At 43.9% G+C, this 15,017-nt stretch overlaps 1 protein-coding gene across 2 annotated transcripts in view; it reads left to right on the top strand.

Annotated features, from left to right (window-relative positions):
- Positions 1-15,017, top strand: part of NEBL (nebulette) — a 209,132-nt gene that overhangs the window by 179,911 nt on the left and 14,204 nt on the right. The window contains exons 23-29 of one of the 2 annotated variants that reach the window (XM_066585578.1): positions 198-290; positions 379-471; positions 3,941-4,033; positions 7,713-7,805; positions 10,143-10,235; positions 11,938-12,042; positions 14,177-14,348. In XM_066585578.1, coding sequence (XP_066441675.1) covers positions 198-290; positions 379-471; positions 3,941-4,033; positions 7,713-7,805; positions 10,143-10,235; positions 11,938-12,042; positions 14,177-14,348 — 742 coding nt within the window. The remainder of the gene's footprint in view (positions 1-197; positions 291-378; positions 472-3,940; positions 4,034-7,712; positions 7,806-10,142; positions 10,236-11,937; positions 12,043-14,176; positions 14,349-15,017) is intronic. The other variant, XM_066585577.1, reaches the window with a different exon arrangement.

Here is a 15,017-nt window from a genome sequence, read left to right as displayed (position 1 = left end):
CGTGATCAGTATTGCACGCAGCATATAAGGGTTTAACAGCGGAGAATTGTTCTCACCGATCACTGTTATTATAGCGGGGGGCTGACTGTCAGTCACAGCCAGCTTCCACTGTGGATGGCATGGGCTCAGATCCTGAGGGACTCCATATGTGACCGGTAAAAATGTTGTTTACCCCAATTAGTATTTATTTGTTGCAGGTGAAGTATAAAGAAGATATTGGACCCGCTACAGTGATCTGCGACCTGCCAGAGATCAAGAGGGTCAAAGAGATCCAGAAAAACATCAGCAATGTAAAGGCATCCAGCAGCAACTATTTCATTCTCTATTAGTAGATGATTGACAACTATTAGATCTAATCGCTGAACGTCTAATTAACAGGTTCATTATAAGGAGCCACTGATCAAAGCAACCTCCATCAGTGTGACTCCGGAGATGGAACTCGCCAAGAGGAACCAAGAACATTTCAGCACGGCAAGAGTCTCCTTGAGAATTCTTAATATCTTCATTGTCTTTCCATCTGTAGACAGGGACTTATTTATCTGGCAGCCATGAAAAATAAATTTGGAGGCAGAAAAGGTCAAATGAGTCCTATGGGATTAGTACAACATGGTTGCATAGTTTCAGGAATAGCGCCACTCCTGTCCATTGGTGGTGGTCGGAATTTTAATGAGCCTGAGCTGCAATACCAATCACAACCCATAGACAAGAGTGGCGCTGTTTCTGGAAGTAAGTAGCCATGTTTTTGTCTAATCTCATACAACTCCTTTAATCCATTTCCTCCTGAACTATAGACTCGTTATTTAGGCCTCAGTCAGACGGGCGTTTTTTCGCCCGATTTGCACATGCGCATGCGTCCGGCGATTTTTTTAAAACCATTGCTTTGCAATGGTATCGGACACATGAGTGCTTTTTATGCGCTCGTCCGATAAATTATAGAACAGAAATCGCAGATCGCACCTATCTGCGATCTGCGATTCCTGTTCTCTTCTCTATATGCGATCAATGGGGCCGGCGGCAGCAGCGCCGACCCCATTGAGAACATATAGAAGACAAATCATTCTTCTCTGCCACAGCTGTAACAGCTGTGACAGAGAAGAACGATGTTTGCCCATTGAATTCAATGGAGCCGGCAATACAGCCGGCTCCATTGAAAGCAACGGGCTTCCGGCGATCGCGGGATGAATTGTCGGGAAGGGGTTAAATATATAAGCCCTTCCCTGCAATTCATCCAGAAATGTGTTAAATAGAGATGAGCGAACGTACTCGAATAAGCACTACTCGTCCGAGTAATGTGCCTTATCCGAGTACCACTGTGCTCGTCCTGAAAGATTCGGGGCGCTCCGCTGCTGACAGGTGAGTCGCAGTGGGGAGCAGGGCAGAGCGGGCGGGAGAGAAGGAGAGAAAGATCTCCCCTCCGTTCCTCCCCGCTCTCCCCTGCAGCTCCCCACTCCACAGCGCGTCCCGAATCTTTCAGGACGAGTACAGCGGTACTCGGATAAAGCACATTACTCGGACGAGTAGTGCTTATCCGAGTATGTTCGCTCATCTCTAGTGTTAAAATAAAAAATATATATATACTCACCTTGTCCCAGCAGCCGGAGTTCAGCGCGGCCGGCCTGCAGTGGGTGTGAAGGGGGTGTGAGTCAGACCTGCCCTCTGATTAGCTCAGCGTTGAGCCAATCAGAGGCAGGTCTCACTTACACCCATTCATGAGTGAGACCTGCCTCTGATTGGCTCAGCGCTGAGCCAATCAGGGGGCAGGTCTGACTCACACCCCCTTCACACCCACTGCAGGACGGCCGCGCTGAACTCCGGCTGCCGGGACAAGGTGAGTATATATATTTTTTTTATTTTAACACATTTCTGGATGAATTGCAGGGAAGGGCTTATATATTTAAGCCCTTCCCGACAATTCATCCCAGGCTCGCCTGCAGCGCATTGCTTTCAATGGAGCCGGCTGTATTGCCGGCTCCATTGAATGCAATGCGCTGGACAGCTCCGGCCCATTTCTAATGAAACGCGGCTAGGAGCAGATTTTTGGGCGATTTTCAGGCACCGGACACGCGATTTGCGGATGCGCATCCGTCATGCGATCCGCAAATCGCGCGAAAAAACGCCCGTCTGACTAAGGCCTAAGAGTGTACAGATGTAACAAACTTTAAATTGACACTGAAAGGGAACAAATCACCCATATTTTTTGAACTAATTAAATCAGATAGTGAAACATTTCCCACTTTTTTAATGTCTTTTTATTTTCTGATTGTAGATTTTTTTGTTCTGTTTTCTGTACATGTACATCCTTTTATACCAACATGGGTCCTCTTAACCATAAATACATGCATTGCTGATATCTAATCGGTAGTTTTGAGTGAACTGAAACCATCAAACTCTGTGTCCAAACCCACTAAAATGTTTCTCCTTCTCCTGCATCTCCTTCTCTTTCTACTACTCTTTTTTCTTCTTTTTTCTTCTTTTTTCTTCTTCCTCTTCTCCCTTCTTTTTTCTTCCTTCTGATTCCTTTTCTTTCTTCTTCTAACATCATCTTCCTTCTTCTTTCTCCTTTTTCCTCTTGTTTTACTCCTTCTTATTCTTCCTTCTTCTGTCTTCTTTCCCCTTCTTCTGTCTTCTTTCCCCTTCTTCTGTCTTCTTTCCCCTTCTTCTGTCTTCTTTCCCCTTCATCTGTCTTCTTTCCCCTTCTTCTGTCTTCTGTCCCCTTCCTCTGTCTTCTGTCCCCTTCCTCTGTCTTCTGTCCCCTTCCTCTCTCTTCTGTCCCCTTCCTCTCTCTTCTGTCCCCTTCCTCTCTCTTCTGTCCCCTTCCTCTCTCTTCTGTCCCCTTCCTCTCTCTTCTGTCCCCTTCCTCTCTCTTCTGTCCCCTTCCTCTCTCTTCTGTCCCCTTCCTCTCTCTTCTGTCCCCTTCCTCTCTCTTCTGTCCCCTTCCTCTCTCTTCTGTCCCCTTCCTCTCTCTTCTGTCCCCTTCCTCTCTCTTCTGTCCCCTTCTTCAGTTTTTTTTCCTCCTTCTTCTGTCGGCTCCTTCCTTCTTCTGTCTATGAGCCGTAAAAGCCCCGTCTATTGCTCTTAGGTCAACTAGGAGTGTCCCTGAGTGCTTTAAAAACAAGGAAGAGGGAAAAGGACAAAAAAAGAAATAGAAAGAAAAAGGAGGAAAAATAATCATTTTCTTTCCTCCTCCTCCTCCTCCTCCTCCTTCTCCTTCTGCTCCTTCTCCTCCTCCTCCTTCTTCTCCTCCCACTCCTTCTTCTCCTTCTCCTCCTTCTTTTCCTTCTCCTCCTCCTCCTCCTTCCTCCTTCCTTTTTTCTTCTTTCTGTAGTAAGTTTGTCTTAAAAACAGCTAAACAGTACTTAGATACACTCCTAGGTGACCTAATAGCACTATGTGGGGCTTTTATGGTCATAGGCATAATCATACACTAATTTTAGGGGTATTGGTAAAGTTTCAGTTCGGTTCAAACTAATTCAGACCGAGCTAAACTTTTCCCCCAAATTTGGCAAAGCAGCTGAACCCGACCTTTGAAAAGTTCGCTCATCACTACTGACTATATCACTTGTGCCACCGCCGTGTTCCTGCACTTTTTCACCCATATATCAGTTGTGCTCAGCCAGTGGTTTTATACCAGAGCCAGACTCAAGGGATATGACAGATACTATGAGCTGTTCCATAGAAAACTATGGGTTCAGTTCTGGCATTAATTATCACTGGTGCCACTACCGTGTTCCTGCAAGTTTTCACCCATTTATCAGTTGTATTCATTTTTGTATGTAATGCAGCTAGGGTTTATTTTTGGGGTAGGGCATATATTGCAATCCTCTCCAAAAATCCCCCAAACTCAAGGTAGGGCTTATTTTCAGGGTAAGTCTTATTTTAGGGGAAACAGGGTAGATGATTGACATCTATGAGATCTAATCGCTGAACGTCTAATTAACAGGTTCATTATAAGGAACCACTGATCAAAGCAACCTCCATCAGTGTAACTCCGGAGATGGAACTCGCCAAGAGGAACCAAGAACATTTCAGCACGGCAAGAGTCTCCTTGAGAATTCTTAATATCTTCATTGTCTTTCCATCTGTAGACAGGGACTTATTTATCTGGCAGCCATGAAAAATAAATTTGGAGGCAGAAAAGGTCAAATGAGTCCTACGGGATTAGTACAACATGGTTGCATAGTTTCAGGAATAGTGCCACTCCTGTCCATTGGTGGTGGTCGGAATTTTAATGAGCCTGAGCTGCAATACCAATCACAACCCATAGACAAGAGTGGCGCTGTTTCTGAAAGTAAGCACCCATGTTTTTGTCTAATCTCATACAACTCCTTTAATCCATTTCCTCCTGAACTATAGACTCGTGATTTTGAGTGTACAGATGTAACAAACTTTAAATTGTCACTGAAAGGGAACAAATTGCACATATTGTCTGAGCTAATGAAATCAGATAGTGAAACATTTTCCATTTTTCTAATGGGTTTTTATTTTCTGATTTGTAGATCTTTGTTCTGTTTTCTGTATTTTGACTATGGGGGCGGCCATCTTGCCCGAGCTGCAGTTAGCTGCATTTCTAGATATGCTTTACCAAACCCTTATGGGCTATAGATACAATATACAAGAGAGGACTCATTGACTTCTATGGGAGAATGTTCTAGGCATGTTCTGTCAACTGTACAGGGAAGGGGAGGAGGTGAGCTGCGACCTTACCTATTGTGAATGATGGATCCTGTGTTATCTATACATTATATGGACAAAAGTATTTGGACACTGCAGAAAATCAGCAAATATCTAAATACTGAGTTTGCCGAGTGGTATGCTGGGAAGAGCATGGATAAAATAAAAAGCTGCTCTTTTTGTAATAACTATTAAGTCATCCGGTCGAGCGCTTGTGGGACGAACTGGAGCGACGGGTACGACATCGCCACCCACGCCCATCCTCACAACAACCTCTTCTCACAGCCTGGCACGAGGAGTGGCGGATATTCCTGTCCAGACTTACAGAGAACTTGTGGAAAGTGTGCCTCGACTTGCGGCCGCTGTAATACAAGCAGAAGGAGGGCCGACACATCACTAAATAGGATAATAAAGCACCACTTCTGAAAAACATGCAGTCCAAATACTTTTGTCCATATAGCGACTATAGGTGTCACCTCAGTGTAATCCTGCCTGTGATGAGATGACGGCTGAGAAGTTTCCTCTACAGAACAGGAAGTGTCAGACTAACAGGCTTAATGATCAGTGTGAGACCTGCAGGATTATAGGGTTTTTCTTAAAAAATGTAGATTGTCAAAGCAAAAATAAACAAAATAAACATAAAAAATTCTTAAAAACATGTTTACATAAAATTTTATTTATGTAAGGGGTCACGTTCTGAGGGCACATCCCCTTCAACAACAAAAGTCATTGAAAAGTTTGAGTTAAAGTTTGCTGCATCTGTACCTTGCATTCTGTCACTTCTGGCTCAGGTAGTTGAGTTTTGACTGTTGCATCTTCTTGTCCGATTCATTACTAACTTCACCACATAATTTAGCAGCGTGTATAATGTAATCGGGATCATCTGCACACGTCATCTGGAGGAATCTTCTTACATTTCAGTAGGATCCTTTATACCAACATGGGTCCTCTTCACCATAAATACATGCATTGCTGATATCTGATCAGTAGTGTTGAGTGAACCGAAGCAGTCAAACTCTGTGCCAAACCCACTACAATGTTTCTCCTTCTCTTTCTGCTACTCCTTCTTCTTCTTGCTTCTTCCTTTTCTTTTTTTCTTCTTTCTCCTTTAAACATCATCTTCCTTCTTCTTCTTTCTTTTTGTTTTACTCCTCCTTATTAGAGATGAGCGAACACCAAAATGCTCGGGTGCTCGTTACTCGGCACGAAATTTTCGCAATGCTCGAGGGTTCGTTTCGAGTAACGAACCCCATTGAAGTCAATGGGCGACCGGAGCATTTTTGTATATCGCCGATGCTCGCTAAGGTTTTCATGTGTGAAAATCTGGGCAATTCAAGAAAGTGATGGGAACGACACAGAAACGGATAGGGCAGGCGAGGGGCTACATGTTGGGCTGCATCTCAAGTTCACAGGTCCCACTATTAAGCCACAATAGCGGCAAGGGTGGGGGGTGGCCCCCCCCCCCCCCCCGCACTGTCAGCATAAAGATCGTTCTCCTCTGGCACAGCTGTAACAGAGAAGAACGATGTTAGCCCATTGAATTCAATGGAACCAGCAATACAGCAGGTTCCACTGAATGCAATGGGCTGCCGGCGTGCGCTGGATGAATTGTCGGGAAGGTCTCCTGACAGTCTACAGGAGCGCCGCAGATCGTCTGAAGAAGTGAGTAATGCTTTTTATTCTTTGCTCCGCTGTATTCCCGGCGTATAAGGTGACAGTTGGGGGGTCGTCTTATACGCCCGGTCGCCTTATACGCCGGTATATATTTTTAGTGTATCACATTTCTGGATGAATTGCAGGGAAGGGGTTATATATTTAACCCCTTCCCGACCATTCATCCTGCGATCACCGGCAGCCCATTGCATTCAGTGGAACCTGCTGTATTGCTGGTTCCATTGAATTCAATGGGCAAACATCGTTCTTCTCTGCTACAGCTGTTACAGCTGTGGCAGAGAAGAATGATTTGTCTTCTATATGTTCTCAATGGGGTCGGCGCTGCTGCCGCCGGCCCCACTGAGCGCATATAGAGACGATTTATGGCCTTTAGAAGGACCGTTGGGGTTCTTGAAGCCTAAAATAACTCCTAACACTCTCCCTATAGCAGCTCCTCCACCAGCAGCACTGTCCCTGAACTATGTCAGAATGCATCTGTGGCGAGCCGCGGGAGGGGCAGATTTTTATACTCGGGTGACACCTAATCTCGCCAGCCACTCACTGCAGGGGGGTGGTATAGGGCTTAAACTTCACAGGGGGAAGTTGTAATGCCTTCCCTGTCTTTCAATTGGCCAGAAAAGCGCGCTAACGTCTCAGAGAGGAAACTGAAAGTAACCCGAACACCGCGTGGTGCTCGTTAAGAGTAACGAGCATCCCGAACACCCTAATATTCGCACGAATATCAAGCTCGGACGAGTACGTTCGCTCATCTCTACTCCTTATACTTCCTTCCTCTGTCTATGAGCTGTTAAAGCCCCATATATTGCTCTTAGGTCAACTAGGAGTGTCCCCAAATACTTGAAAACAAAGATAAGGGGAAAGGAAAAAGAAAGAAAAGGGAGGAAAAATAATCTTTTTTTCCTCCTCCTTCCTTTTTTCTTCTTTCTTTAGTAAGTTTGTCTTAAAAACAGCTAAACAGTACTTGGATACACTCCTAGGTGACCCAGGAGCACTATATGGGGCTTTTACAGCTCGTAGTCATAACCGTACACCAATTTTAGGGGTATTGGTGAAGCTGCAGTTTGCTTCAAACTAGTTCAGACCGAACCAAACTTTAGGCCCAAATTTGGCGAAGCAGCTGAACCCAACCTTTGAAAAGTTCACTCATCACTACTGATCAATCTGACTTGTGCCACCGCTGTGCTCCTGCAAATTTTCACCGATATATCAGTTGTATTCCTTTTTTAATGTAATGCAGCTAGGGCTTATTTTTGGGGTAGAGCATATATTTCAAGCCTCCCCAAAAATCAGGGTAGGTCCTATTTTGGGGGGAACAGGGTAGATGATTGACAACTATTAGATCTAATCACTGATTGTCTAATTAACAGGTTCATTATAAGGAGCCACTGATCAAAGCAACCTCCATCAGTGTAACTCCAGAGATGGAACTCGCCAAGAAGAACCAAGAACATTTCAGCACGGCAAGAGTCTCCTTGAGAATTCTTAATATCTTCATTGTATTTCCATACATTATCTGGCAGCCATGAAAAATAACGTGGGAGGCGGAAAAGGTCAAATGAGTCCTACGGGATTAGTATAATATAGTAGCATAGTTTCAGAAATAGCGCCACGCCTGTCCATTGGTGGTGGTCGGAATTCTAATGAGCCTGAGCTGCAATACCAAACACAATCCATAGACAGGAGTGGCGCTGTTTCTGGAAGTAAGCACCCATGTTTTGTCTAATCTCATACAACTCCTTTAATCCATTTCCTCCTGAACTATAGACTCGTGATTTTGAGTGTACAGATGTAACAAACTTTAAATTGACAGTTAAAAGGAACGAATCATCTTTTTTAATACTAATTAAATCAGATAGTGAAACATTTAGCATTTTTTCTAATGTGTTTTTATTTTCTGATTTGTAGATTTTTTTATTCTGTTTTCTGTACTTGACTATGGGAGCGGTCGTCGTGCCCGAGCTGCAATTAGCTGAATTTAGAAATATTCTTTATAGGAGCCTCATGGGCCATAGATACAATATACAGGAGGGGACCCATTGACTTCTATGGGAGAGTGTTCTAGGCATGTTCTGTCATCTGTAAAGGCAAGGGGAGGAGGTGAGCTGTGACATAACCTATTGTGAATGGTGGGTTCTGTGTTATCTACATATACTTGTGACCTTTCCTTGCAGTCTCAGTGTTGATAATGAAATCACTGCTGAGAGGTTTTCTCTACACAACAGGAAGTGTCAGACTATCATTACACTTAGTGGTCAGTGTGCAGCGAGGGGAGGAGGTGAGCTGTGACACCGCCAAGTTGTAAATAGTGAATCATGTGTTATCTATATATAGTTGTCACCTCTCAGTGTAATCCTGCCTGTGATGATGATGGGATGACTGCTGAGAAGTTTTCTGTACAGAACAGGAAGTAACAAACTATTAATAGGCTTATTGATCAGTGTGAGAACTACAGGACTACAAAACATATAGATTGTGACATCAGTGATAAAAAGAAAATACCCCAAATTCTTAAAAATATGCATAAAGCTTGATTTCCGTAAGGGGTCATTTTCTGATGGCACAGCCCGTTTAACAACAAAAGTGATTGAAATGGTCGAGTTAAAGTTTGCTCCGTCTGTACCTTGCATTCTGTCATTTCTGGCTCAGGTAGTTGAGTTTTGACTGTTGAATCTTCTTGTCCGATTCATTGTTAACTTCACCACATAATTTAGCAGCGTGAATAATGTAATCGGGATCATCTGCACACGTCATCTGGAGGAATCTTCTTACATTTCAGTAGGATCCTTTATACCAACATGTGTCCTCTTCACCATAAATACATGCATTGCTGATATCTGATCAGTAGTGTTGGAGGACAGAAACAGTTAAACTCTGTTTTGTTTCAGCCAAACTCACTAAAATGTTTCTCTTTCTCCTTTCTTCTACTCTTTCGTCCTTCTTTTTCTTCCTCCTCTTCTTCCTTTTTCTTTCTGCTTAATCCTTTATCCTTCATCTTCCTTCTTTTTATTCTTCTTCTTTCTCCTAACATATCTTCCTTCCTCCATCTCCTTCTTCCTTGTTCTTCCTCCTGTCTTCTTTCTTCTTCTTCCTTCTTCTGTCAATGAGCCATAAAAGGCCCATATATTGCTTTTCAGTCAACTAGGAGTGTCTCTAAGTACTTTTTTATTCTTTACTTAGTAGGTTTGTCTTAAACCCAGCTCAAAAGTACTTAGATACACTCCTAGGTGACCTTTTGGCACTATACGGGGCTTTTACGGCTCGTAGGCAGTGTCATACACCAATTTTAGGGGTATTGGTGAAGTTCCAGTTTGGTTCAAACTAATTCAGACTGAACTGAACTTTTTGCCCAAATTTGGCGAACCAGCCAAACCCAATTTTTGAAATGTTCACTCATCACTACTCATCACTACTGATCATTCACACTTGTGCCACCGCCATGTTCCTGCAGTTTTTCACCCATATATCAGTTGTGGTCAGCCAGTGGTTTTATGCCTGACCTAGACTCAACACTCAGATGATGATTTGTGCACTTTGTGGGCTGGTCTGGTGCCTACGGCTAAACTGGACTAAACACGTGCCAAATGCTATGAACTGTTCCATAGGAAACTAGGGGTTCAGTTCTGGCATTAATTAGAGTGAGACGCTGGAGGGAAAAAAAGCGGAATGGCTGAATATACGGGAACCTGACCTAAAGCTCCTTGGGATGAGCTCTGTTCCTTAATTCCTACACCTGCCACAGATAACATCTTCTCATTATTCCTGTACTTTTATTATGAAAACTCTTTCTGTATTTTTAGGTTCATTACAAAGAAAAAGCCGGCAAAGTCACATCTGTTGGCCTTACTCCAGAGATGGAGAGGGTTAAAAAGAACCAAGAAAATATTAGTTCGGCAAGTGTCATGGACTGATGCCTAAAAGGAGAAGGGGGATTGTGGTTGGGTTTCCATTAGCAGAAATCTCCGATGAGCTCAGAATGGGGGTGATCTTCACGAAGTGCCGGCAGCTTTGGTGCTTGTCTAGGCTCGGGCTCACAAGCCCAGCGATCCCACCTGTGGATACTTGAGAAGAACATTTTAGTTTGACCTTTCACTGGCAGAGGGTGGTGGTTGTACTGAAGGTTCAAAATGTAGGTTTTCTGTAAATGCTCACTTATTTTTGGTTTGTGCCAGAGTTCTGGTTTAAATGGTTTTTTGGCACAAATCAGTTCAAACAGATGCACTACTGATTTCTACCAGAAGGAGCGGGTGTTTACAGCTTTCAATTCACTTTTCAAAAGTGTTTAAAAAAAGGGGGTGCGGATTGGGTGGAATGTGGTTTTTAGAGACATTTATGACCTGTAACTTTTTAAAAAGTTGTCAAATTTTTGCTCAATCTCAGTACCGGAGTGCTGGTGGCTTACTGAGTGACTCCACATCCAAGACATCTTTAAAGATGCAACAAATTTAGCAACATTAGACTAATTTGTTGCATCTTTAATTAGGAAAATGGAAAGAAGTTGCTAGAAAAGTGGCATCAAAAATCTCTCTGATGATAAGTTTCCCCCAGAGTTTTTAGGTGACGGAGTAATATGTTGTGAAATATGTTATAATCCGCTGCCTGTAGAGTCTTATGAGTTACCTTAAGGCTGCGTTCACGAGTAGCATTTTATGGTGTGGAGTTTGATGCGGTTTTTGATGCGGATCCAAAGCAGATTTGACCCTTTCAATTGAAGGGGTGAAGTTTGCCGAAGATCCACACCAAAATCCATCTCCAACTTTGCACCTTTGGATTTTGACGTGTTTTTTTGGTGCAGATTTCCACTACGTATGAACCTACCCTGTAGGGGTTCTGCCATTAACGATATGCATGCCCTATCTAGGACAAGTGATTAATGTTTGATCCATGGGTGCCAACCTCTGGGCGGGCTCCAGCACTCTTGAATGACCCTTGTGAATGGAACGACAATATACATTTTCGATCGCCGCTTTATTCACTTATAGGAGACGGAGGGAAATTGCTGAGCCTGTATGAGGGTTCAGTCAGACGCTCGTATGTGATAATATGTTCGCTGATGCGGAACGTATTTTCGCATGAACGAGGTTGGGAGATGGCAGGAAGCCGGCTGATACGTCCGTGCCAGCAGATCAATCGTTTTTTTTGCCATAGAAGTCTATGGCAGCTTTCTGCATAACACGGACAAAGATAGAGCGAAGCAAAAAAACCACGCTCGTCTGAACGAATCTATTGCGGTTAAAGCATCACTTTGTCGCATCATACGGGCAAGATTTTCACATGTGGAAACACCTCCGTAACGACGTTTGTCTGGATCCGCCCTTATAGAATTGATTGGAGTAGCATGCATATGAGCGCGCCATTCACATGGGACATTTGGATACGCCGTTTCAGGATCACTGTGTGTCTCAGCAGTTAGACCCCCAGTGATCAGACATTTATCCTCTATCCTAGGATTTAGGTAAAAATGTCTTTAATAGGAAAACCCCTTTAATTTTTACAATATTTGTCACCTTTTGGACTTGATGTCAAACAGAGTTGCCTGCGGTATATTTATTGCTGTTCTCCTCTTCTTCCTTACGTCTTCTTCTTTTCCTCCAGGTGAAGTACAGCAATGACTTGCAGCAGATGAAGGGTAGACCTAGTGTCAGCCTAGATACCCCTGAGATGAGACATGTCAGAGAAAGCCAAAACAATATATCAATGGTAGGACGCTCGGGGCCTGCAGAATACAATGCACTGTGCTTGCCGTGCGACCGCCACCGGATGCGAAGTCCAGCATTTCCCATCATAATAAAGGCCTTTTGTATCATAGCAGAACATAATAAAATAATTCTATTAACTTGGATTTGTGGCTCCTTTTATTAACCTGCATGGAACTGAACCTGACACTGTGTGAGCGTGATGTACGGCGCGACCGTGTGCATGTCGCAGCCGCTGACTGGGTTGGATCTGTTTACACGTGTGATTATGTTTGCTTCTGATATGCATTTATTACCTCCGCACTGCATGCAATGTACACGTATGATATAGCCACTGTATACCACTGTATACCGCGTATTTCTTGTTATGGCGCTGATATCACAGAGCATTGCCACCGCTATCTATCTATATCCGTGAGGCATCGGGCCTCATTTGTCTTGTGGAGTTGATTACTAAAATCCTATTGAGTCTGTCCACTTTCTTAGTTGTATCCATCCGGCCGCGTTCACACGGGCTTTTTAATATCGGATCCGCGTTGGATTTTTCCGACTCAGATCTGACCGCGTAATCCATGGCAGAGCTTGGAGACTGCGCCTCGGAGTTCTGTCGTGGATTTTAATGTATGCAGATTTATTCTCTGAGGCAGATCTGCGTTTGGCGGTCTGACACGGTTCCTGCACAAAAACCGTACCAAGAGTACTTTTTTTTTTTTTTTCCAATGTGTATTTCAGAATCCGCATGGGGATTTTACTAGCATTCAATAGAATTCAAGTGCACAATCCACGCCCAAACCTACAGTGAGATTCTGTCATGTGAATGAGATCGACCACATGCCACCATTAGAGCCCCTTTACACGAGCGTATGCACAAAACCGCTTACGGAAAAGCAGCTAATATGCGCTGTGAACGATGTGCTTTTGCACTCCTATTTGGACATATTACTGTACTTTTAGTGCTTGCAGCACCTGTTCACATGGGCGCAGGTCACACCCGCGCCTTGATTATAAAGGCTATTTAGGGTTCCAGATCTGCTCTTTTCCCCATGGAATTGCACAATGTATTGAGGGATTTCGTGGATATTGAGTGCTCATCTGCGCACCTCCCAAACACTTCTATGGGACCAATGCGAATGAGCTCTCTGCCTGATTACTGCGTCCGTGGAGCTTGGCGTGCATTCACACATGGCGGATTTTGGTGCAGATTTTAATGCAGATCTGCAGCAGATTCCACCCTTCCAATTCAAGGGTTAAAGTCTGCTGTGATTCTGCATTTACAAATGCATCAATAGTGTGAATTATCATGCGGATTTTCTGCTACATGTGAACGCACCCTTAAAGGGATTTACCAAGATGGGCATATAAATGTCTAATGGGCTTCTGCCTATCAGATCATATGGACGTTATAGAGAAGGGTCCCCGACTCAGGACCCCTCCTCTATGGCCGGAATGGAGAACCACTCTATAAGAGCGTGTGCCGTCCATGTAATTACAGGATAGCCGCAGGATGGCTGTTTGCTGGGGGTGCTGAGAGTGGGACCCAGAGCTTATAAGGTGTCGGCTCTGGACCTCACACTCTGAAAGGGGTTGTGCATGTTGATCTTATATATAGTTTTGGACATAGGGGGCAGAACTATATTAAAAAAGAATTCTGAGAACCCCTTAAATATTTTTTGCTTCGCTCTCGGGCTGCTCCTGCAGATCCAGTCCCTGGGGACTCCCTAGGAAATGGGTACTACAGACAATTGCCCAGTTTACCTCCTCCTAAAACCCACCCTAAGGGGTTGTCACTCAATTTCCTTAAATTCCTAAATGCAAAATATGCTGCTAGATTTGGTACGGGATGTAACACCGACCTACTAGGTAGATCTGCTACACAGAAGACTGGGGGGAAATAGGTGTGGGAGCTTCACTAGTGGCCATATTGGTTGACGCCCAACTTTCCTTAACACAGATACAACTAAGAAAAGGCTTAATAGAACTTTTAATAATGTGACAGAAGGCAACAACTCATGGAATCACGAGGGATACATTGTAGACCAGATGTACAAAGTGTTCCATTGTAGTCTGTTCCATCCGCCTGGTAAGATCCGGCTGTCCTCTACGGACGTTACTTATCATCTTCCCATCTATTGTTTTAGATAAAATATCATGAAGACTTTGAGAAGACAAAAGGCAGAGGCTTCACCCCCGTAGCAGACGACCCAGTGACGGAGAGAGTGAGGAAGAACACACAGATCGTCAGCGACGCTGCTTACAAGGGTGTCCACCCCCATGTGGTGGAGATGGACCGGCGACCGGGAGTCGTTGTAGGTAAGTTGGGTTTTCTTTGTGGAAAACCTGGTGACTGATCTACATGTCTGAACACCTACAATAGGTACAAGCCAACTTTTGTTATTAACATATATATCAAGTGGAGAAGGAACCTCGGCAACAAAATGTGCGTGGGCATCCGCTCCTGTGTTTTTTCTGATTTTGGAAGCAGAGAAAAAAATGGGAGATGGAACTATGCCTCTACAGCGCCACCTGTTGGAAGGCAGTGTTCCTGCAAGTCAATGTCAGACCTTTTCACAAGCCCTATAACAATGACTGGGAATTTTGAGTCAAAGCCACAGCCTCTTCTCCAGAAGAAAAATATAACCATAGTCGCCAGTCATTGTTACATGGCTTGTTAACAGGTCTGACATTGACTTGCAAGAATGCTGCCTTCTGATAGGTGGCACTGTAGAGACTTAGTTCCATCTTCTCATTTGCATATTTCCCAGGGGAGCATGCGCTGCCTCACATCTACTAGATGCTCTCCCTAAGGAGAAATGAAACCCTTCCTGGAAGGTGAGAAGTAACGCCGTCATAATAGTCTAACATCTGTAAAGTAAAGAAGTTGTCCGACGGTAAAAAAAACTACATAAAGAAGCTTCTAAAGTATAAGAAAAATGAAAAAAATAGTACTTACCTCTTCAATCCCATTCCGATCCAGCACAG

Source organism: Eleutherodactylus coqui, chromosome 12 (genome assembly GCF_035609145.1).
Source record: "Eleutherodactylus coqui strain aEleCoq1 chromosome 12, aEleCoq1.hap1, whole genome shotgun sequence".
Classification (NCBI taxonomy): Eukaryota; Metazoa; Chordata; class Amphibia; order Anura; family Eleutherodactylidae; genus Eleutherodactylus; species Eleutherodactylus coqui.
This window is presented reverse-complemented; position numbering and strand designations above follow the sequence as displayed.